At 41.3% G+C, this 22,970-nt stretch overlaps 3 protein-coding genes across 6 annotated transcripts; 2 read left to right on the top strand and 1 right to left on the bottom strand.

Annotated features, from left to right (window-relative positions):
- Positions 1–95: 95 nt before the first annotated feature.
- Positions 96–8,400, top strand: LOC129827333 (DNA-directed RNA polymerase III subunit RPC8-like). Of its 2 annotated transcripts, XM_055888089.1 has the most exons (7): positions 101–1,545; positions 1,812–1,926; positions 2,119–2,215; positions 4,331–4,417; positions 6,444–6,507; positions 6,729–6,945; positions 7,558–8,400. In XM_055888089.1, exons 2-7 carry the CDS (start codon positions 1,816–1,818, stop codon positions 7,606–7,608), a joined length of 627 nt encoding a protein of 208 aa, XP_055744064.1. In that variant the 5' UTR covers positions 101–1,545; positions 1,812–1,815; the 3' UTR covers positions 7,609–8,400. The 2 variants fall into 2 exon arrangements, with proteins under 2 accessions (XP_055744073.1, XP_055744064.1); XM_055888098.1 differs by lacking the exon at positions 4,331–4,417 and having other exon boundaries at positions 96–1,545.
- Positions 7,634–12,978, top strand: LOC129827350 (cold shock domain-containing protein C2-like). Its single transcript, XM_055888122.1, has 4 exons — positions 7,634–9,028; positions 10,327–10,669; positions 10,886–11,008; positions 11,238–12,978. Exons 2-4 carry the CDS (start codon positions 10,494–10,496, stop codon positions 11,410–11,412), a joined length of 474 nt encoding a protein of 157 aa, XP_055744097.1. The 5' UTR covers positions 7,634–9,028; positions 10,327–10,493; the 3' UTR covers positions 11,413–12,978.
- LOC129827318 (phosphomannomutase 1-like) lies at positions 12,742–22,816 on the bottom strand. 3 transcript variants are annotated; one of them, XM_055888077.1, is made up of 8 exons: positions 22,397–22,816; positions 20,226–20,310; positions 19,319–19,410; positions 19,014–19,105; positions 18,588–18,687; positions 18,124–18,199; positions 15,810–15,925; positions 12,742–15,462 (listed from the first exon to the last, which is right to left on the bottom strand). In XM_055888077.1, exons 1-8 carry the CDS (start codon positions 22,475–22,477, stop codon positions 15,340–15,342), a joined length of 765 nt encoding a protein of 254 aa, XP_055744052.1. In that variant the 5' UTR covers positions 22,478–22,816; the 3' UTR covers positions 12,742–15,339. The 3 variants fall into 3 exon arrangements, with proteins under 3 accessions (XP_055744052.1, XP_055744033.1, XP_055744043.1); XM_055888058.1 differs by having other exon boundaries at positions 20,226–20,343; positions 22,397–22,815; XM_055888068.1 differs by having other exon boundaries at positions 19,334–19,410; positions 20,226–20,343; positions 22,397–22,812.
- Between the last annotated feature and the right edge of the window lie 154 nt (positions 22,817–22,970).

Here is a 22,970-nt window from a genome sequence, read left to right as displayed (position 1 = left end):
TCCTGGACTAAGAAGTACTTTCAATGGCTATTTTCAGTCCATGACTAGGCTTAACCTGTGTCTGGGTTTTTCCATTACAGCACCATTGTGTTGCCAGTGACTATGTTAATGTAGACTCTAGTCTAGTGTTGTTTTCTTTGGAGCAGGGCTGTGGAATTGGAAACAAGTCTGAGCCTTTTTGGTAAAACACTGAGGTAAGTCCCTAGTGGAAATATGCAATTATGGTGCTTTTCGAATGAGACACTAGAGATCTTCATGGGTCCTAAAAGTTGGACCCAAACCCAAGGCCAATTTCCCCCTTTCTCTCCCCAATTTTGCGAAATCCAATTGGTAGTCTTGTCCCATCACTACAACTACACTATGGACTCGGGAGAGGTGAAGGTCGAGAGCCATGCATCCTCCAAAACACGAACGTGCCAAACCCCTCTCCTTCTTGACACACTGCTCGCTTAACTCGGAAACCAGCCGCACCAATGTGTCGGAGGAAACACGGTCCAGCTGGCGATCTTATTCAGCTTGCAGGCACCTGACCTGCCACAAGGAGTCGCTAGAGTGCGATGGGACAAGGAAATCCCGGCCGGCCAAAACCTCTCCTAACCCGGACGACGCTGGGCCAATGATGCAGTGCCTAACCCGGACGACGCTGGGCCAATGATGCAGTGCCTAACCCGGACAACGCTGGGCCAACAATGCAGTGCCTTAGACCGCTGCATCACTTGGAATGCCCAAACACATGTTTTTAAAGGGTGACCCGCACCTGAATGGACCCGAGAACAATTGAACCAGAATTTTGGGTTCAGTCAAACCCATGAAGACCTCTACCCCCACACCAGTGGGTTGCCAGTGTTTTATGTTTAATGTAAGCTCCAGTGTAATTGCATTTCCTTCAGGAGTGTGACACTAAAGACAGGGCGAGCAGAATCAACAACCTCTGCGTCATTCAAGATGGTTGATTTGTGAGAAGGTGCTGAAGTTCCCAGTTAGCCAGTGTTATGTAAAACAGACAAGTGTGAGTTTTTTGGGTTAACAACCAGGGTAAATCCTCAAGGGAAACTCACTATTAATGTGTTTGTAATCTGTTTAATTTTTTTTTAATGTAAGTATTTCCCAGGTACATCATACAGAGGAAACTGCATTCCTGAGCGTAAGGACAAATAATGTGTATCTCAATAGTAAGAACTGGGCAGGTGAGAACAAATGTATGAGTTCTCAGATCAGTAGACCAGATAAGGAAAGGAGACCAGAGGAGGAAGCCAAGAACTTTAACGAACAAAATACTAAAATAACATTTCAGCAAAAAAAAGAAGCGTTCTGTGCCTTTAAGATTGTGACCTGCCGTAAACGGTCACGGTAATGTAGTAAATCAATAACACGTGTAAAAAAAAATATTTTATGAAGCTAGCTACATGAAGATGGGGATTTTGGTGTTAATTTATCTATGATACCAGTATTTATTCAAACTAATACGATGTTGATCCTTGCAGTTGAAGATACATTGTCAGAATTTAAATAATTTGAGTAGTTTTTAAACGATTCAAAGGAAAGGTAGGTAACGTTAACAGTTTCAGGACAGTGATGCCGTGTTAGCTAGCTAGGGAGATAACATGTTTATTGGTGAAATTGTTATACGTTACTAGCTACATTGTTTCATTACACTGTAACAATGGAATTTAATATGCTGGTAAATGTATGTACCTGTGCGATAGCACTTTAACATATGGCAGACTTACTGTCATACCACCCTGTCTGAAAGGTATTTTTCTGTGATTTCATAACTACTGTATATTGTTTCTTGTTTTTCCTCGGACCAGAATCATGTTCGTGGCAGTGGAGATGGTTGACACTGTCAGAATCCCCCCATGGAATTTCCAGCGGCAGTTCAATGAAGCCATAGCCGAAGAACTCAACAAGAAATTGGCCAATAAGGTGAGAGGATGCAGTACCAAAGATACTGTAACCTACTCCCCTATTCATCATTGGACAGGGGTTCTGTATATTGTCAGCTGAGTTAATCTTTTATTGTTTGCTTTGTTTAGCCTAACACAATTGTGACATTGTAGTCTTTTTAACTTATCTGCTTTATTTATGTTTGGCTGTTCTTTACCTGCATCACCACAGGTGGTTTACCAGGTTGGCCTCTGTATCTGTTTGTATGACATCACAAAACTGGAGGATTCCTACATATTTCCAGGTGATGGAGCTTCCCACACCAAAGGTAAGGAAATTACAATTTGTGACAGATTTTCATGTGAATATTTAGAAATCAGCATAAAAATATTATGCATATTTTCCCAGCAGAGGTGGGTTTCCATCAAACGGACTTGTTGCAGATAAAAAGCTGTGTGATGACAGTGCACATAAAAAGCCCTTTTGTGCTTACATTTCTTTGTACCGAATAAAAAAATGGAAGTTCGATGTTTCCATTGCATTTTCAACTCGACCGATGGTTTTGTCACAAACTGTTACAATAAATAGCAAATGTGCTCAATCTGGTTTTGGCGCATGCTCTCTAGACAACAGTTCACTTATAAAGTTGACAGAGTATGAGATGTGGATAAGCGCGAGATCATTTTTATTTGATAAAGCCAAACACCGATCATGTCACTAGCAATCAAATAATACCCTCGATATTTGTTGGACATTTGCAAGCTTACAGTGTACTTTTAGGGGTCCAGTATAGCCAGTTGTAACTTAATATCAAATAATTTCACGAGGCAGGCCAAAACTCCATCCCACCAAAACAGGCTGAAATTTCAGGTTGTCTTTTCAAACAGTGCTTACAGTAAAAGGGCATTGTCATTATTTTCAATTTCAGTGTTATTCCAACCTTATAGTGTGTAAATATATATAAATCGCAGTTTTGACTGCACTGTGCCTTTAAACACCATTTATTTAATCTGCCTATGAACTCTACAGGCTACAACGTAACATATCATTGCGTGACTCCAAGTTAACCTTGACAAGATGGTATTACTTTGCTGCATTTTGACCACGATTATTGCATGAATATGGATCAACAACACAAAATACACGAGACAAGGGTGGATCATTTTTTTGCCTGTGAAAGATTATGCAATAATCATGTTCGAAACCCTGCAACTATTGATATAATATTATTATTATTATTATTTTTTGTCATTTAGCAGACGCTCTTATCCAGAGCGACTTACAGTAGAGTGCATACATTTTATTACATTTTTTACATACTGAGACAAGGATATCCCTACCGGCCAAACCCTCCCTAACCCGGACAACGCTATGCCAATTGTGCGTCGCCCCACGGACCTCCCGGTTGCGGCCGACTGCGACAGAGCCTGGGCGCGAACCCAGCCCAGCCTGGGCGTGAACCCAGAGACTCTGGTGGCGCAGCTAGCACTGCGATGCAGTGCCCTAGACCACTGCGCCACCCGGGAGGCCGTGGGGCGACGCACAATTGGCATAGTGTCGTCCGGGTTAGGGAGGGTTTGGCCGGTAATATAATAACCATCTTGTCAAGGTTAACTTGGAGTCACGCAATGATATGTTACGTTGTAGCCTGTAGAGTTCATAGGCAGATTAAATAAATTGTATTTTTTTATTTGACCTTTTTATTTAACTAGGCAAGTCAGTTAAGAAAATTCTTATTTACAATGACGGCCTAGGAACAGTGGGTTAACTGCCTTGTTCAGGGGCAGAATGACAGATTTTTACCTTGTCAGCTCGGGGATTCGATCCAGCAACATATTCGGTTACTAGTTAGGTGTCAGAAGCAGCAGGTTCACCATCCTTTCTCCCCTGCCTCTGGAATGGTTGAAGTCTGGGAGAATGTTGGACTACCTAGCTAACATTCTTGATCCTGCTCGTTTGATCCTGATCTTATTTCAAATGCTCACACTGACGTTTTCCAATTCAGTCGAACAAATAATGGCTTATTACCAAAGCGGTATTGTAAACACATTGTGGCCGATGTGTGTGATTGTTTGCAGACTTTTTTTCCCCAGCTTTGACCGTGCTACTGACTATAGTGGTGGCTCGAGCTTGCGCATGCACATTTAGTTCACACAACATTCTAGAATAGAATTTTGTTATTTGACACGTCAAATTAAAAGCTTATTTGACGCGTATCTTTTTTGACACTCAAAGACCCAAAAGGCATTCCATATGTTATACAAGTAGCTCCACCTTGCCCTCTGATAGGTTAGGTGTAACTTTCACCGTATTGCACCATATTACTATCAGATCTACACAAGTGCCTGGAGGTCACGGCCTAGGAGATATTTCTGGGCAGGGACTTTTTCTTAGGACTGACTGTCCATTTTGATGTGACCTTATCTTTTCCCTACTCTGTTAGTCCACTTCAGGTATGTTGTGTTCCACCCTTTTTTGGATGAGATTCTTGTTGGAAAGATCAAGTACTGCAGTCAAGAAGGAGTACATGGTGAGAGAAACAACTCATCTTTCCCCCCACCTTCCAGTTTTCTCCCCACCCATCTGAATGTTAAGTCCTAGTAGCCTATATGACTCTGTGCAACAGTATTGTCCATAACGCATATACAGTTGAAGTCAGTTGAAAGTTTACATACACCTTATTGAAATACATTTAAACTGTTTTTCACAATTCCTGACATTTAATCCTAGTGAAAATTCCCTGTCTAAGGTCAATTAGGATCACCACTTTATTATAAGAATGTGAAATGTCAGAAAAATAGTAGAGAATGATTTATTTCAGCTTTTATTTCTTTCATCACATTCCCAGTGGGTCAGAAGTTTACGTACACTCAATTAGTATTTGGTAGCATTGCCTTTAAATTGTTTAACTTGGGTCAAACGTTTCGGGTAGCCTTCCACAAGCTTCCCACAATAAGAATTTTGTCCCATTCCTCCTGACAGAGCTGGTATAACTGAGTCGGGTTTTTAGGCCTCCTTGCTTGCACACGCTTTTTCAGTTCTGCCCACAAATGTTCTATAGGATTGAGGTCAGGGCTTTGTGATGGCCACTCCAATACCTTGACTTTGTTGTCCTTAAGCCATTTGCCACAACTTTGGACGTATGCTTCGGGTCATTGTTCATTTGGAAGACCCATTTGTGACGAAGCTTTATCTTCCGTACTGATGTTTTGAGATGTTGCTTCAATATATCCTATATCCACATAATTTTCCGTCCTCGTGATGCCATCTATTTTGTGAAGTGCACCAGTCCCTCCTGCAGCAAAGCACCCCCACAACATGATGCTGCCACCCCCGTGCTTCACGGTTGGGATGGTGTTCTTCGGCTTGCAAGCTTCCCCCTATTCCCTCCTAACATAACAATGGTCATTATGGCCAAACAGTTCTATTTTTGTTTCATCAGACCAGAGAACATTTCTCCAAAAAGTACGGTCTTTGTCCCCATGTGCATTTGCAAACCATAGCCTGGCATTTTTTGCCGGTTTTGGAGCAGTGGCTTCTTCCTTGCTGAGCGGCCTTTCAGGTTATGTCGATATAGGACTCGTTTTACTGTGGCTATAGATACTTTTGTACCTGTTTCGTCCAGAATCTTCACAAGGTCCTTTGCTGTTGTTCTGGGATTGATTTGCACTTTTCGCACCAAAGTACGTTCATCTCTAGGAGACAGAACACGCCTCCTTCCTGAGCGGTATGACAGCTGCGTGGTCCCATGGGGTTTATACATGCGTACTATTGTTTGAACAGATGAATGTGGTACCTTCAGGCATTTGGAAATTGCTCCCAATGCTGAACCAGACTTGTGGAGGTCTACAATTTTTTTTCTGAGGTCTTTGCCGATTTCTTTTGATTTTCCCATGATGTCAAGCAAAGAGGCACTGAGTTTGAAGGTAGGCATTGAAATACATCCACAGGTACCCCTCCAATTGACTCAAATGATGTCAATTAGCCTATCAGAAGCTTCTAAAGCCATGACATCATTTTCTGGACTTTTCCAAGCTGTTTAAAGGCACAGTCAACTTAGTTTATGTAAACTTCTGTCCCACTGGAATTTTGATACAGTGAATTATAAGTGAAATAGTCTGTCTGAAAACAATTGTTGGAAAAATTACTTGTGTCATGCACAAAGTAGATGTCCTAACCCACTTGCCAAAACTATAGTTTGTTCGAAAGAAATTTGTGGAGTGGTTGAAAAACAAGTTTTAATGACTCCAACCTAAGTGTCTGTAAACTTCCAACTTCAACTGTACCTATGTCTATTCTGGACTAATAGGCCTCATCGTGTGAAAATAAGAGCACTTGCTGTGATTTGCTGATACACTAATTTGGGTCAGATGCTTTTTATACACCGCCGCCACAGCCCCAGAGGAGTCTGTACACACTGCAGTGTGATTTCTACCGACCCTGTCTCTCTCTCAATGTATAAAGTGGATCAACAGGGAGAATGTCTCAGTATGAAGTATAACATTGATGTGGCTGTCTGTATAGATTTGTTCACAATGCCATATTTTGTTTCATAGTCAGCCTAGGATTCTTTGATGACATCGTCATTCCCCCAGAGTCCCTACAGCAGCCTGCAAAATTGTATCCTGCCCAGTGATGTGTGTGTGTGTATTTCTTACCAATGTGCACATTTGACAATTTGTTGCTTAAAGCTGAGTTGCAGTAGATGGCTCTGGAATACAATCATGTAAATGTTAATTCAACTCCTCATGTTGATAGCTATCTGATAGACATTTTAGTTTACCTGTAGAAGCTACTGAAAATATAGCAATCCAGCAAGCACTCCTTGACTGCTGCCTCAGCGATGAAGCGGAGCAGGTGTGGGTGTGGGAGTATGAGACGGACGAAGGGGCCCATGACCTCTACATGGACCAAGGTGAGGACATCCGCTTCCGGGTCACAGATGAAGTCTTCTTGGACACGTCGCCCACAGGCCCTTCTGCCGCAGCAACCAACTCCCCTGCAGCTCCAGGAGCAGAGGAGGGTGGCCAGAAGAAAGAGGCCCCGTACACACTGCTAGTAAGAAGGCGCTCATTGATATAACACAGACTTATTGTTACTATTGTTGTGAATTGAATAATTTCAAGTATCCATGTACAGTATATGTGACTGAGTTAAATGGTACCGGTAAGCTCACTCAAAACGTCCAGTGAGCAAGTATGGAATGTTTGATCAGGAGTATAATTCATTGGCTGAATTCTCCTGATGACCTGGATGGAATTATGTGATCTTTCCTTAACCCATAGGAAGTCCCACCCAGTTGACTACTTCAACATTTTGAAAGTCCTCAATGACGCTGCCCATGCTAAAACAAGCTTTGGGGCACTAGAGCCGTCTTAAGTCTATGGTGATTGTGCTGCTGAATTGGTACCTTTTGGGTAGTATAACTGGTTAGTACTTTGTCAAGCAGGGCGGTCACTTGTGCTTGCGAAGCAAAGGACCACTCGTTCGAGGAGGCAAAACTGTTAGCAGCACAGTGATGTCCGTCACATAGTTGTACTTTTGGTTTTATCATACATCCTTATTAAAAATTACTATTTTGAGGTCTTTTTCAATACTATAAGTCAGTTCTTTCTAATAATGGCCATAATTAATTCCACCCCTTCCCTCCCTGCCTTTCTTGTGTATCAGGGTACCATTAGCGAGCCAGGCTTGGGCCTCCTGTCCTGGTGGAACAGCTAGCGAAAGGAGAGACCATTACAGTACAGAAAACGGGAGACGGCTGTCAAGTATTCATCCCAGCTGCTGGACGTAAACCTTCTTTTTTAGACCCTTCTCAGTCACTCCTCCCAGGTTGTGACTTTAACACTGGAGAAACATGCCTCTGTGAAGTGTCCACAAGGCTAATAGACACAGAACTTTGGGCTCAAGTAGAGGAGCCAGGATTCCCATAATAGGAATGGCAGACCCAAGGACAAGGGACCAGTAGCAAGGATTTCTAATAGAGCACCCAGGCCAGGGACATGGAAACTGCCTCACTTGCAAAGGTGTAGATCCACTTCCCCCTGTATATTGTAAATACTACCACCATAACTGTTAACGTACCAGCAGTTACACCCGGTGCACATGACTGTAAGAAAGACTGACTAAAGGGCCCCAATTGGCCTATTTAGTGTCACCATGTAAGTCTGTGAGTGTTCAGTTGAACAAATAATGGAGTGAGTGTGCCTAAATATACAATTGTGTGTTGTCTTTGTGACCAGTATAATGTTTCATCAGTGATCATTTTTGTTTGCATGATTTTGAGTTGGGTTATTTAAGCAATAAGGCCCAAGGACATGATGGTATATGGCCAATATACCACGGCTAAGGGCTGTTCTTAGGCACAACGGACACAGCCCTTAGCCTGGACACAGCCCTTGGCCATGGTATATTGGCCATATATCACAGACCCCTGAGGTTTCTTATTGCTGTTATAAACTGGTTACCAACTGTAATTAGAGCAATACAAATACATGTTTTGTCATACCTGTGTTATATGGTCTGATATACCACTGCTTTCAGCCAATCAGCATTCAGGGCTCGAACCACCCAGTTTATAATTGTGTATAGGACATGTATCCCAAAAATATAATTTAAAAAGTACAGTCCTTGGGAAGGGCTGTCACGAACCCACAAGCACTACACCTCACTATAATTTGTGTATTTTAGTGGGTGTGAAGTTGGTCCTCTGAAGCACCTAACAACATGTTTGATAAACCATAGAAGCCAGTTTCTTCCAGGTCAAATGAATGTATCATATTCTGATCTTGATTTTGGATATTTTTACTTACACCATTACATGAAGGAATACATCAGTATGGTTTTCAATACGAATACCTAATTGTTTAATGTAATAACTGATTTGACGCGTATGAGCATAGCAGTCTTGTTATGCCTACAAATTTGTCGGCAAACACATCACAAGCATCACGCCCATTCTCTCAACTACGGTGTAATCTCAGCCAGCGGCAGCTGCGCAGCCTCAACAACACACCGCACAGATCAGGGTATTCCGCGACTACGCGTATTTACTGGAGTTATTTATTTAATTATTGTTATATAATAGTAACTGACAAGGCACACACCCGTCCTCTACCGACAAACGGACTCTAGCAATGCAGTAAGTAGGCCCATGTTTTTTAAAATAATTGTACAAATATTCAAGTATGGGTGTGCCAGCTATTGTTTGGATTGTAGAACATCTGTGTCGCCTTTTTGACCAAAGTATAGGCTAAAGGAAATGTATGATAAGGACAACTGTTGGGTATATAATACCTTTGACGAGGCTACTCATCCTCTCATCCCTATACCGTCTCTGTTTGCGCGCTCCGATTTTTCGAATGTTCTGGAAATTAGAAAAAGTCGGATGATATGCGTGTTTATTACAGAATAATTTGGCAATGCAAACTGGTCATCCACTTAGCCCGAAATGCACGCCTCCGCAACATGACGAATCATACAATGTTATGAATGTCTTACGTAGAGGGATTTTTCTTGCGATATTTAGACACGTTGAGCCGAGTCAACTGACTATTTCAGATATTTCATTCTGATGTAGCCCAGAGAAAGTATCCAGAGAGATAGGCTTCACTGTTTCTCTTTTTTCATTTTTACTTTATAAAAACGGATTCCTATCCTTCTTTAAACAGTAAATTAGCATTCGCGTGAAAGGATCATCTACTTTTCTAATTTAACCATTTTGGTGTTACAATGTAGCAGCCCTAATGTTTTGGTTTGCAGTCATTATCCAACGCTTTCCAGTATTGCATGGTGACGTCAGAAACACACAGCTAGTGTTTTGCCAGCAGCTCTGTCGACGGCGTTCTCAACATGCGAGCTGTCAGAGAACTGATTTACTGTAACCTTGATGATGCAGGCAGAGCGAAAGAATGTAACAATCTTAAACCATGCAAAGCCATCTTGGCCTTAGGACACAGCACACACTATCTTCATTTTTATTTAACCATTATTTAACTGCTTTTGTTGCAGCTATTCCTAAAGCTGTGCTCTTCTTGAGCTTGAAGGACTTGATACATAATGTAAACAACAGTCATATATTTAAGTTGAGCCTGTTATTGTTTGTGGGCAGACTTAGGAATGGTTTGCAGTTGAAATGTAAGGGATTTGAAAGTAAAAATGGTCTGTAATGAATTGAGAGGCTGCCAGTGTCCTTTTTGGTAAAACATTGCCACTAGGCTGATACTCTTAACCAGGGTAGTTCGACTAAATGGCTTCATAAGTGTCCAGTAATGTAAATCCAAACATCCATCTTAATATGAAGCTGTTATGAATGATACATAATGTTCTCTGCAGTGGGGATGAACTTAATGAAATTTGTCTTTGTTTCAGTTGTTCTTTCTGGTTCAACTTTCGCCTTTTACTTTTGTTTGTTTTCTTCTCTTTCTTTCTTCACAGCAGGCCCCTTAAGAAACTTGCTGAAACAAACTGACCTGTGTACTCAGTAGCAAGATATATTAAAGCAGCGACAGTGAGCAGATAAACATATAACTGGAGTGTCAGCATCAGGCCAGGTGGTGAAGAACCAGAAGAGTGGTAAGAAGAGCGACCTCGCCCGTGCCTCAGCCATGGCAGACCCCAGCCTGACGTCCCCCTCAGAGGTCCCTCTGCGCTCCCCCCGGGCTGCACCCCTTTCCCTCTCCTTCCCCTTCTTGAGGGAGGGCAGCCGTGTATGGGAAAGGGGAGCGCCGCCCCGGTCACTGCCCAGCCCACTGCCCACCAAACGCAACCGCACCTATTCAGCGTAAGCAACTAGATATGCTGCTCATGAATGCGTTTCTGTATTAGAATTGGTTTGATAGTGCATGTTTATTATCCTTCACTTTTATGACGTTTATATATACATTCCTTAACTTCTTAGAGAATACATTTCCACAAGCAGTAGCAGAAGGGATATGGTGTGTTGATGTAATGTTTTGTTGAGAGTGGACATGATGCTCTCTCCCCTGTCTCTATTCAGCACGGTGCGGGCCACCTCAGGGCCAGCGTTTAAGGGTGTGTGCAAGAGCTTCTGCAGGTCACAAGGTCATGGCTTCATCCGTCCAACCAATGGCGGAGATGACATATTTGTTCACATCTCGGAGTGAGTGGCCTTCATCACTACAACAGCCTTCTTTAGCTTGGAAATTTCTAAAATGAACAGAATGCCCTGTTTTTTTAATATTCTGTTCACAGCTTTCTATCTCAGAGCAGCAATGTAACATCAGTGTTCAGTGTCAGATAAAATATGGCAAGGTTCAGAGCAAGAACTGACTACATATTCATATTGTGCAGTAAATGAACATCTAAATCATTAATTCAATCTATTTCAGTATCGAGGGCGAGTATGTCCCAGTTGAAGGAGATGAGGTCACATACAAAGTCTCCCGGATCCCACCCAAAAACCTGAAGATCCAGGCCGTGGAGGTGAAGATCGTTCATCTGAACCCAGGGACGAAGCATGAGACCTGGTCTGGCCAGATCATCAGCCAGCTAGACGAGAGCTAGGCTTCTGCGCTGGCCTGTTTATCTACACTTGGCTAGGGTGGGGAGGGCTAGGGTGGGAAGTTGAGGGGTCTGGTTAGGGCAGGCAGGGACGGCCAACTGGTGCTGGAGAGTCTGTCTAAATCAGGTGTGCTAGAGCTGAGCTGGAACAAAACTCTAGATACACTGACTGGCTCCTCAGGACACAAGTTGGCCATCCGTGAACTAGGATGTGGTTGGTACAGACTGGATTGATAAGTCATAAAAGCAAGTAAGGGAGGAGAATATGTTCAACTTGAAGGTACTGAAAATGGGTGAGGGGACAGAGCAGAGTGGTGGAGGAAATAGAATGAGAAATCCGACACCATTTTGAGGAGAAGCATTACTATTGGTGTGAAATCAAAATGAGGTTGGAGAGAAAATAACTGACGAATGTTTAGAGGTACAGAATCGGAAACGTCTGATTGAGAGAGCAATCGAGAAGAAGGTAGGGAGGGATGGGTGTAATGGGAGACAAAAAAAAGCTTGGAAGAATGATTTATATTTTACTGTGAATGGAAAAGCCACTATTAATATTTTCTCGAGGTACACAACCATCTTTGTATTTTTGCCTTTTATTTATATATATTTATTTGACCATTTTGTTTCGATTTTTTTGTATCCGTTAGTTTTGAGGTTACTGGATTTAAGTTTTGGGTATTGTAGTCAAACGAATGCACTTAAAAACTTGAACTTCCATTCTGAAATACTGCCGAACCGACTACAACTCCTATTAGGCTTTATCATGTGGCAATTTGTAGTCCTGTTTGCAAATTGTAACTCACCATGATGGTATGAGCAAATTAATGTAAGGTTTTTGAAACTATTTGAAACTTTTCTATTGTCTGAGAGACACTGTAACACACTGTCAATGGAATTGAAATACATTTGAATGTTTTTGTTTAAGTTCTGATATGATCATTTGATTGTTACTGAACCATTATTTATATTTGTTTCATGTCTGCCTATTATGTTTACCATTTCCATATTTAGGCCATTTCTATGCATATTTATATCCTTCATTCTTACTGTTTTGGGTTGTTTTAGTTAAAATGCTAGGTTTTCCACTGGTCACAGTTCAGAGCATTTTCTGTTAAACAAGCCACTGTGGCTATAGTTTACCCTCATTTCCATGTGAGCCTTGAAATAGCACTAATAACATTTTATGATTCACAATTATGGTGGCTTATCTTTTTTTTAGTATTTATCTTTGGAGATAAGGGTGTATACATTGTCTGTGACATTAGAATGACATGCCTATGCCTTAGTTATACTTTCCATCTGTTGTACAAAGAAATAACAAGTCACACTTGGCACAATGATATAAAATAATTTATTACAATGAACATAGTTCAAATGAATACAGTACTCAACAATCACATGATGATTTCACAATTAGTGTATGTCGATCAAACTACAAGTGAGTCCACTGGACCTTTGTCATTCAGGAAGGTCTAATGGCCTTTGGCAGAAAGGTGAAGACATCCAGATTATTATATTTGTAGCAGACGGCATTAACCTTTTAATAAAATTTGATTGGATACAACTAAAGGACGTGTACCTGTGAATATACTGGGTAGGTAATGTAAAGGCTGTATAAGCCATCTGTGAGATCCATTTCTTATAGTGGTGCAGATTGAAGTAGCAGGAATAATGTATATGTATTTGCATAGATGAGGTAAGACTTCTCCCTACAGTGCCTAAACACGCTTAGAAAAAAAGGTGCAATCTAGATCCTAAAAGGGTTTTTCGGCTGTCCCCATTGAAGAACCCTTTTTGGTTCCAGGTTGAACCCTTTCCACTGAGGGTTCTACATCGAACCCAAAAGAGTTCTAGCTGGAATAAAAAAGGTTTTAACCTGGAACCGAAACGGGTTCTCCTATGAGGACAGCCGAAGAACCCTTTTGTGTAGAAAACCCTTTTGTGTAGTCTACACCCACCTTGGATTTCTTCACATTTTGTGTAACAAAGTGGAATTCAAATTGATTTAATTATCATTTTTTTGTCAACAATCTACACCAAATACTCTGTTAAAGTGGAAGAAAAAATTCTAACATTTGTTTTTATATACCTTGATTAGATAAGTATTTACCCCCCTGAGTTAATACATGTTAGAAACACATTTGACAGCGATTACAGCTTTGAGTCATCTTGGGTAAGTCTCATAAGAGCTTTGCACACCTGTATTATGCAATATTTCCCCATTATTCAAGGTCTGACAAGGTGTTGGACATCATGGCTAGATAGCAATTTTCAAGTCTTGCCATAGATTTTCAAGCAGATTTAAGTCAAAACTGTTACTTGGCCACTCCAGGACATTCACTGTCTCCTTGGTAAGCTACTCCAGTGTATATTCAGCTTTGTGTTGTAGGTTATTGTCCTCCTGAAAGATGAATTCCTCTCCCAGAGTCTGGTGTAAAGCAGACTGAAGCAGGTTTTCCTATAGGATTTTGCCTGTGCTTAGCTCCATCCCGTTGGTTTTCATCCTGAAAAACTCCCCAGTCTTTGCCGATGTCAAGCATACCCATACCATGAAGGCAATTACTCAGTGATGTGTTGTGTTGGATTTGCCCCAAACATAAGGCTTTGCATTTAGGCCAAAAAGTATATTCCTTTGCTGTTTTTCTTTTGCAGTATTACTTCAGTGCCTTGTTGCATGTTTTGGAATATTTTTATTCTGTGTATTTTTATTATTTTTATCACTCTGTCATTTAGGTCATTATTGTGGAGTCACTACAAGGTTGTTGATCCATCCTCAGTTTTCTCCCATCTAAGCCATTGAACTCTGTAGTTGTTTTAAAATCCCCAATGGCCTCATCCCTAAGCAGTTTCCTTCCTGTCCTGCAGCTCAGTTCAGAAGAACGACTGAACTTAATTATTAACTTGACCGTGCTTAAAGATATATTCAATGTCTGATATGTTATTGTTATCTATCTACCAATCACTGCCCTTTATTTCTGAAGCTTTTTCGAAAAAGCCCTGGGAGGACAGAGCAAGAGATGGTCATAAAAAAATATAATATCAACCCCCATTATTTCACACAGAGTGAGTCCATATAAATGATTATGTGATTTGTTAAGCCACATTTGACTTCTGAAATAATTTAGGCTTGCCTAAACAAAGGGGGTGAATATTTAATGAACAATTATATTTGAGTTATAATTTGTTTTTACATTTGTAAAAATCTTGACAAACAATTACAAATTCAAGGGGGTGCAGACTTTCTATAGGCACTTCATCTGAAAGTGGACCGGTACAGAGAAAAAAAACTCTTTCTCGCTCCATTTTGTTCAAAGACAACACTAGTCACTTCCTACATTCACAAAGAAAACAAATGATCCAAAACCCAGTTTGTCAGATAACTGTATCAATATTAATGCAAAACATAAGTGGGTATTTACATTATATACTCAAAATGTATAGAAATCTTCACATGATATTCACAAAAGAGGATTGTCTTACAGGAGGGCCTATAAGACATAATGGTTCATTTGATGTTACATACAAATACAGGGACACGCTACAAAAAACATTGGGTTGATAGATGTTAAACAGTCAGATATTACATTAAAACCTTAGAGAAACACTTAGTCATGATAAAAAACTGAAAACATTAGTAAACTTCCTCACATTGTTTGAGCTATCATCCCTTTAAAAAAGCAGATCTGTCCACATCTCATAGTAATTTCCATGGGAGTCCAGCCAATGTGAATTACTGATGATCCCTTTATGTGTCCAGTGCTAGTTAGAATAATATTATACAACAACAACAATGCATTGATTACTTAACAAATCTGTAGTGGTTTACCTCCCATCTCCACCTCTTCTCCTTCAGGTGCTCTTAGAACCTGCCCTGAACAACAGGGGGAGCCCAAGGGAAGCTGACTGTGAGAGTGCCTGCTGCACGATTTATCACGACTCATTGGCGGGAGCTTTGAAGAAAATCTCTCGACAGTGCCTGGCTGTGTCCTCTGGTGAGTATACTGTGAAACCAATGGTCCGTGGGTCATTGAAGATCTCATAGTCGTTTCCCCCCTGAACAAAGAGGAATGTAGATACGGCTTTAGAATCTGCTTGTTCACAAATAGGTTTGCACCGACTGCCCTTTTCCCCCTTGTCGACCTCTTTCCTTGTTTCCTCACTCACTCTTTATCTCTCTCTATGTCTCAGTAAAATAGGTTAAATAAACACACAACCATCACAAAGCTCATGCAACATTGTTTCAGGCAGGGGTCAACACCACTTAGATTGACAACAACAATGATCTCTGAACTTTAACCTTTAACTTTCAAGCCACAGCACAATCCTACTCTCATTGCTATCTTTAGCCTCAGAGCATTCCCCACCACTGACACGTCCACAAGGTCCTCCCCTTCACTTACAGACGACGTCTCGTTGCCAAAGAAGTAGATAGCGTCCAGGCCCTCCCCCTCCAGCACGTCCAGACAGAGCCTCTTGTCCCAGCCTTCAGGGAACACGTCAAAACTGATGAGACCGCCTGAATAGAGAGGCACACGAGAGGGAATAATTCAGTCAATTTCAATTGATACATTACAATTTAACATCATGTTACTGAACAGAATATTAGTCCCTCCCATAAAATAAACCCTCAGTCATGTTTTAGTGATGATTATTAACACATTTACAACCAGCTCTCATGCCATGTCAGGGATATTTGTTTTGGTTGGTCAATGCACTGATTAGTGAGGATGCCCAATGCATGTAAAATAGGTGTGATATTTCCCCCATTACAGGAACAGCAGCTTTGAGATATTTTTAAGACTGCAACTTCAACGGTTAATGCTGCCCATTTCTCTGCAACAGACTTGGAGCCCAACACATTCTCCTCTCGAAAAGCATGAAAGGTTATTAAAAGCCCCAATCACTGTGCTCAGTTCAGCAGAACAGACTTATTTATGCCCTGTGCATCGACTGTGTGGTGATGGCTTTGACATACAGTCTGTGTCCAGGGAGACCAGTCTTATTATTGGGGATTATTCACTACTTGGCTGACCTCCATGAGGTCACTAACAGTATGTGAGCCATTAGGCTGCCCCATGAGGTGGACTCAGTTCCATAAACACAGCCTGTGGCTGACTCCTTTCTTTTAAATCGCTCTTTCCTTTTCATTCTACAACCAGAGCAGTTAGTCTTTAAATTCTGCCACATATTCAGGTCAATGAGCCGTGAATGTGCACAAAAAGCCCTCAGCAAAGTAAGTTTAAATTCTGCTTCTCGCCCATCCCCCCTGCCTTCAGATTCTACTTCATTACCCCCCAGTGTTTAAAGCGGCAATCAGCAGTTGAAGCAATAACAAAGCGCCCTCCTCACCACTGTTTCAGTAAAAGGTGTGGCGATGGGACTGGAGAAATGTAAGCACTCTCAAATTCAAAGGCAGAGCTATGAATGCAAGGACTGACCATCCATGTTATCAAAAGTATAACTTTAACCATGTTTTCAGGCTATACAGTGTTTGTTTACATTTACTTTGTTTACGTACTTTGGAGTAAAACTAGCTTATATTTTGTGTTCTGATTGGGTACAACAGTTGAACTAAGATCATATGGCATTTATAAGTTATATTCTTCAAGAATCAATGGTTACATATCATTAATTTATTAGTCCAGAAATGGATGTAGCAACTGCTGCTTGACCCTAAGGGAAAGCTCACAAATGCAACAGCTAGGGAGGTTTCAGCCAATCAGAGGGTGTATTGGCCACAAACACCCACATCCTCAGCCCATCCCCCACACAGTTCCTTTACCACCCCTGGCCATGCACCATAAAGGTGAAAGAAAACAGAGCCAGGACAAAGGTGCCTGTATTTGAAGTGACGCTGCAATGTTGCCTTTTGAGCTGAGTGACACGGGCAAAAATCTATGGCGTAAGAACAGACAGTGCTGCATAGGCATAAACAGCATTGCATATGTGAAATGTGAACAAACCAAGGCAGGGTAGACGTGCAGAAACAGACTGCAATGAGCAAACACATACATCTTATCCACTAGCCTTCTCATTGGCTCGTTTTATCAGGCTCTGCGGCTGCAGTGCAAACAGCCCTCCAACTGGCTCTGCTGCCAGTGCAATGAGCATCAGCTTCCACATCAGCAACCAGAAGGATTCCCAGTTAATATCAGCAATCAGAGGGATTCCCAGGGCAGTCACTCAGTTAGGGTTGAAGTAAGGATGAAAGTGTGTGTTTGTAACTACTGCTGCTACTGGCCCAAGGCTTTAACAGAGTGCCTTATGAAGACAACAGCCTTATCTCCAGCTGTTTGTGCAGCTGCCTGAATTGTGTACAGTTTCACAGGCCATTAAGTAAGCCCCACACCTCGTTACAGTCAGCAAATACCTAGTCTGACTAACCAGAGAAAAACATCTCTGAACCTCAGAGAGGGGAGCAGGGGAGAGTAATGTTTAATGAAGTTGGGCACAATGTGTCCAGGAGATTGACTACGCATGGCAGACCGTCTTTGTGAAGTGGCAGATTGGAAACAACAGCAAGGAAAAGACAGCAAAGGAGCAAGTACATTCAAGTCATAACAGGGTTTTATCTGAAAGATAAATGAGTCTTCAAATGTAGATATCACACCATGCACAGATGGCATACAAAAGAATACTGAAATACAAGACTAGAGGTGCTAATAGTTACACTGATATTAATTCCCAGCTCACATCCTGTGCCAGTTGGCTTACCTCTCGTAAATCGTAGACCCTTCCCAGCAAACTCCTCCTGCAGGGCCGCAACAAACTTCTCCCGGATTTTCTCTCTCTGTGAAGAGGTCAACGAAAGGGGTCAGGCTTCAGGCCACTAACGGTTAAGCCTCTCCACATCACCCATCAGACCACTAGACCCTCCATAATGTGTGGCTGTGAAACATCAATGTCTGTTCAGCCATCTTGAAAGTTCAGCATTATTTTGACTTGTTTACTCTCTTCCTCTTTTAATAGGAGCCAACATAACAGTATAAGGGAAAATCATGCCTGCTTGCACTGTGCAGTGATTTGAGGTTATAAGAGGTTGAAAACATGACTCAATCAATAACACGTGCTTTGTTTGTTTACTGTTCATTTTAAAGTTTATATGTTTAGGCGTTTTCCTTAGAAGATAATGACTGCTGTTTGGATCATTATTTAGGCACTCTTATACTGTGTAATACCTTGTCAATTTCAGAGAATTCGATTCGCTCCTCAAGTGTGCAGCTCCGGCCAATGGGGGAGATGTTCAGCATTCCATTGCGGAATTCGATAAAGGTGCCCCTGAGGGCAGAATAAGGCATTCATCTGTAAGAAGAGACTTTAGTCTGGCTTTGTTGCCAACCATCATACAAAAATTATAGAGATTCTAGCGTTAAAGTCAGAATTGCTTTGTTTCTCAAGGAAATAAGTATTTCCACCCAGATACAGATCAATCCTTCTGTCTTAGTCTCTCCCTTAGGAATCCTGACAGAGCCACCATTCCTTTCTCCAATGCCTACAGCTGTGATAGACAGGTTGTAGTGGCCATGGGGCCTCTGAATGACTAGGATGGAAAAGGAGCTGAAAGGAAAAGGAGCTGAAAGTAGGTCAGAGGGATGGAGTCTCACCTTTTCTTGGGCAGCTTGATCAGCCCCATGTAGCTGAGACAGAAGTTAATGAGGTCCTGTAGTAGTTCCTCTCCTATCTGGTTCTGGATGGCCTGTAGGACAGACGACATAGTTCAAATATTTGAACTGTCTTTTCTTATTAACACAGTGCAGTTCTCTTAAAAGCCCAATCATAACTTTCCCTTCCAATCTTCTTAGCTGAGTACAGTTTATAAGAAAAAAGGTTGTCCCTGCATGTTGTTTACATGGAATCAGGTTTAAATAGCTTGTTAGTGAGCCAAAATATATTTTACTCCTTCCCTCACCTCAGTCACACCCACCTGTTTGGAAAGGAGCTTCCCATCTTTGTACTGCACCGTGCCATTCTCAGCAAACACATAGTCAAACTTCTGTATCACTATAAGAGAAAAAGAGGGCAAATTAGGTAAAAGTGTGTTACTGTGAGAACATTCATAGTAAATAGATAACACAAGCTACCAGCACATAGCCTAAAAAAATACACCCCCAACTGGAACACAGGCATGTTGTACCTGGTACAGAGGGATTATTGGTCATTGCAGATTACCACCTATGTAACACTACCTGGAACAGTCCAGTTTAATCTCTGTCCTGTCCATTCACTGTACACATCTCACATGGCTAGAGTATCAAAGTACTGATCATCTCAATCAGTCTTGCATAATGCAGTCTGGGGATGATCAGGATAGAGAACTGTTGATACAAAAAATGCACTGAAAACAAAACCTTTAATGCACTAGTAGCACTCCCACTTATATTTACTCTATCGTTTGTTGGTTTACTAATGTTGCTGCTCTGAATGATAACTGTCAGTTGTCAGTGTGTTGGTGGCCAGTCTCCACTGCTGTGTATAAACTCCACCACAGGGTCAGTGTCTCAATGTAACACAGGTACATGAGCAAACATGTAACTCCACCTGGATCCATGTGAGACCAGGAGCGTAGACTTCAGTTATGATGTAGCTGCTTTCGTCTATGTCTGTTATTTATGGACTGATGTCAAATGAGAGTGGGCTGCCAACATGAAAGCCCCTAAACTGTCTCTCTGGGGAATTTCCCTGAAAGAATTTCATGACCATGAAAGCGACATCCTTTTGGGGTTTGCAAAGCCCTGTGAGAGAAAGGCAATAATGTGGGTTTGAGGGTGAATATGTAAGACTGAAATGAGACCAAAGTGAGAATGAGGAACGCTCACCTTCATCTCCCTCACCCAGCTGCTCTGCGATCTTTGAGTAGTCTGATCCACCCACTATGCCGATCTTCACTTTCCTGCGCAGAGACTGTAAAAACTCATCCAGCTTAGGGTCAATTTTCTGCAGGATGTAAGCACACACGCATGGCGCGTACACACACACAGACACACACACAGTCTGTACCTGTTTGTGTTGTCTATCATTGAAAACACAGTTTTAGGGACTCATAATATAAACTGTGACAAGACAGGCATTTACAGTCCTGAAAACTGCTTTTGTTGTCTGACCACAAAGCAGGAGAATGCTTTTGTTTGTGAGGTTAGGTAGCATAGACAGAGTGAGATTGGCATCTGTCTCTGAAGGAGGAGCAACTTTGATAGTGGTTTATTCATCCTCTGCAGAAATAATCCTATTAAACCAGCTTTCCATCTTGCCAGAGAGACTTGGGCAGACGATCAGGCAGGGACCGCTTCATGTTCACATGAGGAAACTGCATTACATAATATAAGGGCAGTGGGTTTATTCTGCACACTTATGGCTCTGTGACCGACCAACGGCTGATGAACTGGACACTGCCTACACGACGGTCATTGAACATTTCTTACATCACCGATCCAGACACAGACAAGAATGCCAATAGACAAAAAATAATAATATTGTAGGCTATGTTACAACAAAGACATCATCTTGTGATGATGGGCAGAGATAAGAGGGATAATCAACATTTTTATCCTCCTGTTTAATTTAATTATTTGAAGACATGGAGAACTGCCTATTTTCACACATGGCAATTGCAAAGACATTCCTTGATGCAGCGTTGTGTAACCGAGTTAACCATTTATCAACATATGAATGAGTAATTTTTGTTAAACTACTGAAATCATTATGAAAAGCACTAGAGAGCCATTTCACTGATTATTAATTGATTATCTTGCATTTCAAATCTGAGGGTCAAAAGAGGCTGAGGATATAACTAATAGGGTACCCCCATTATGAATGTCAACATCCTTGATCAAAGTAGTCAGAGTTTTTAGGGTAGAAACTCCATGTGACTCTTTTTCCCATGTACCCAATTTAAGTTGTTTACTATCAGTTATCTGTCTGTTAAAGTTCCAATGCAGCTGTTGTTATCTCAAAATCAAATAATTTCTGGGTAAAAATTAAGTACCTTAATTGTCAAAAAGAAACAAAAAATAGCTTCAGAGCAAAGAGCAATTTCTCAAGCAAGGATTTAGCTAGGACTGTCTGACGGTGGTCTGAGTGGGGAGGGGGGAAACAAAAAAAACGTGCTGTTATTGGCAGAGAGGTTTGGAAGTCTCTTTCTCATTGGTCTATATCACCAGGCATGCCAAAACTCCATCCTACCAAAGCAGGTTGAAATTCAAACAGCTGTCTTTTCAAACAGCTCTTACACTAAAAGGGCATTATTATAATTTTCACAATTTCACAGTATTATTCCAACCTAATAGTGTGGCAATATATATAAAACACTGGGCTTTTAAGAATTGGCGCGAACAGCTGCAAGGTAATTGATACTTCATATGGACGGACTTGAAACTTTCAGGAAACAGCAGTTATAGGGTATTTTGAATAAGGATAAGCAGTGTAACAGTGGTCTAGGGTTGACCATCACCAGGATGCTATATGAAACTTGACATCATACGTGTTGTGCAAGTAGGCAACAGTAGCCTATAGTCGTGTTCTCGTACGGACCGAGGACATAACGTTCTTCCAAATTAATGATATCTCTGCTTCATGGGGCGCACGCTACTTTTAGTGAAATACAAGCATCATATGCAAACGAAGACATTTCAGTTTCATTCAAAAGAGTTAGCGGACGACTGCATTTGTGGGCTACAACCACGGGATTAAATAATATATGAAAGCAAGAACTTGGAAGGACAGAAAATGATGCTGTTTGCCTACATTATCAGAAAGTATATTGACAGAAAATAGTAAATCATTACATAACGTGCAGGAACATTCCAGACCTTGCAGCAGATAAGACATTAACATTGTTGCAACAGTTTTGCGCTATCAAGATGGCACGGCAATTGGCAAAGCGCCCTATAATTCTTTAAAAATAGAACGCCTTGACAAGTACGACAGCATTAGAAGAAAGAAAATGACAAACACAATACAATGGGATAATGAAAAATGTTATTTAGCCTACCTCTCTCGGTGGGGTAAGAGTGCCGTCCACGTCAAATAAACACAGAATAGTCCTTTTTGAAGAACCGTTTGATTCATCCATTTCTTATCTTTCAATAATAGTGTTACTAATGTGTAAGTAATGATAGTGTTACTAATGTGTAAGAAATATTCTGGGTAAAAGTGACGATTTCCTGATCTTGCCTCTTATGCAAAACAAAGATTTCTGTATAGGCTACAATACAGTACACTGTAAAATGTATTGCCTACCACTAGTTGGATTAATAATTTATGCCATGCGGTCTAGTAGATAACGACAAACCATATCCAATAGTTTTTGAACTGTAGCTTATCCTCAGACTGAAGAATAGTTCTGCCACCGTTTCCGATCGAATTCAGAGAATCATCACAGGCAGCTCGACACGTCTCAGGTTTATTTTGCAACAGTGTCTCGACTCTCGTAAACTACATGCAAACAGCCAATCGCAGCTTCTATGTTTGATGACGCGTAGTGGGTTTTGACAAGATATATAAACATAGAAGTCCATTGACCCCCATGTCAAATCAAGACTGATTTAAGACCCATATCAACAGTA

This window comes from Salvelinus fontinalis, chromosome 2 (assembly GCF_029448725.1).
Source record: "Salvelinus fontinalis isolate EN_2023a chromosome 2, ASM2944872v1, whole genome shotgun sequence".
NCBI lineage: Eukaryota > Metazoa > Chordata > Actinopteri > Salmoniformes > Salmonidae > Salvelinus > Salvelinus fontinalis.
This window is presented reverse-complemented; position numbering and strand designations above follow the sequence as displayed.

Coding starts and splice junctions, on each gene's coding strand:
- LOC129827333 (XM_055888089.1), top strand. CDS start 1,816: ATGTTCGTGGCAGTGGAGATGGTTGACACTGTCAGAATCCCCCCATGG. Junction 6,508..6,728: donor CTACAGCAGCCTGCAAAATT/GTATCCTGCCCA, acceptor CTGCTGCCTCAG/CGATGAAGCGGAGCAGGTGT. Junction 6,946..7,557: donor AGGCCCCGTACACACTGCTA/GTAAGAAGGCGC, acceptor CTTGTGTATCAG/GGTACCATTAGCGAGCCAGG.
- LOC129827350 (XM_055888122.1), top strand. CDS start 10,494: ATGGCAGACCCCAGCCTGACGTCCCCCTCAGAGGTCCCTCTGCGCTCC. Junction 10,670..10,885: donor CGCAACCGCACCTATTCAGC/GTAAGCAACTAG, acceptor GTCTCTATTCAG/CACGGTGCGGGCCACCTCAG. Junction 11,009..11,237: donor ATATTTGTTCACATCTCGGA/GTGAGTGGCCTT, acceptor AATCTATTTCAG/TATCGAGGGCGAGTATGTCC.
- LOC129827318 (XM_055888058.1), bottom strand. CDS start 22,477: ATGGATGAATCAAACGGTTCTTCAAAAAGGACTATTCTGTGTTTATTT. Junction 19,106..19,318: donor AACAGGTGGGTGTGACTGAG/GTGAGGGAAGGA, acceptor TCTGTCCTACAG/GCCATCCAGAACCAGATAGG. Junction 18,200..18,587: donor AATTCTCTGAAATTGACAAG/GTATTACACAGT, acceptor ACCTCTTCACAG/AGAGAGAAAATCCGGGAGAA.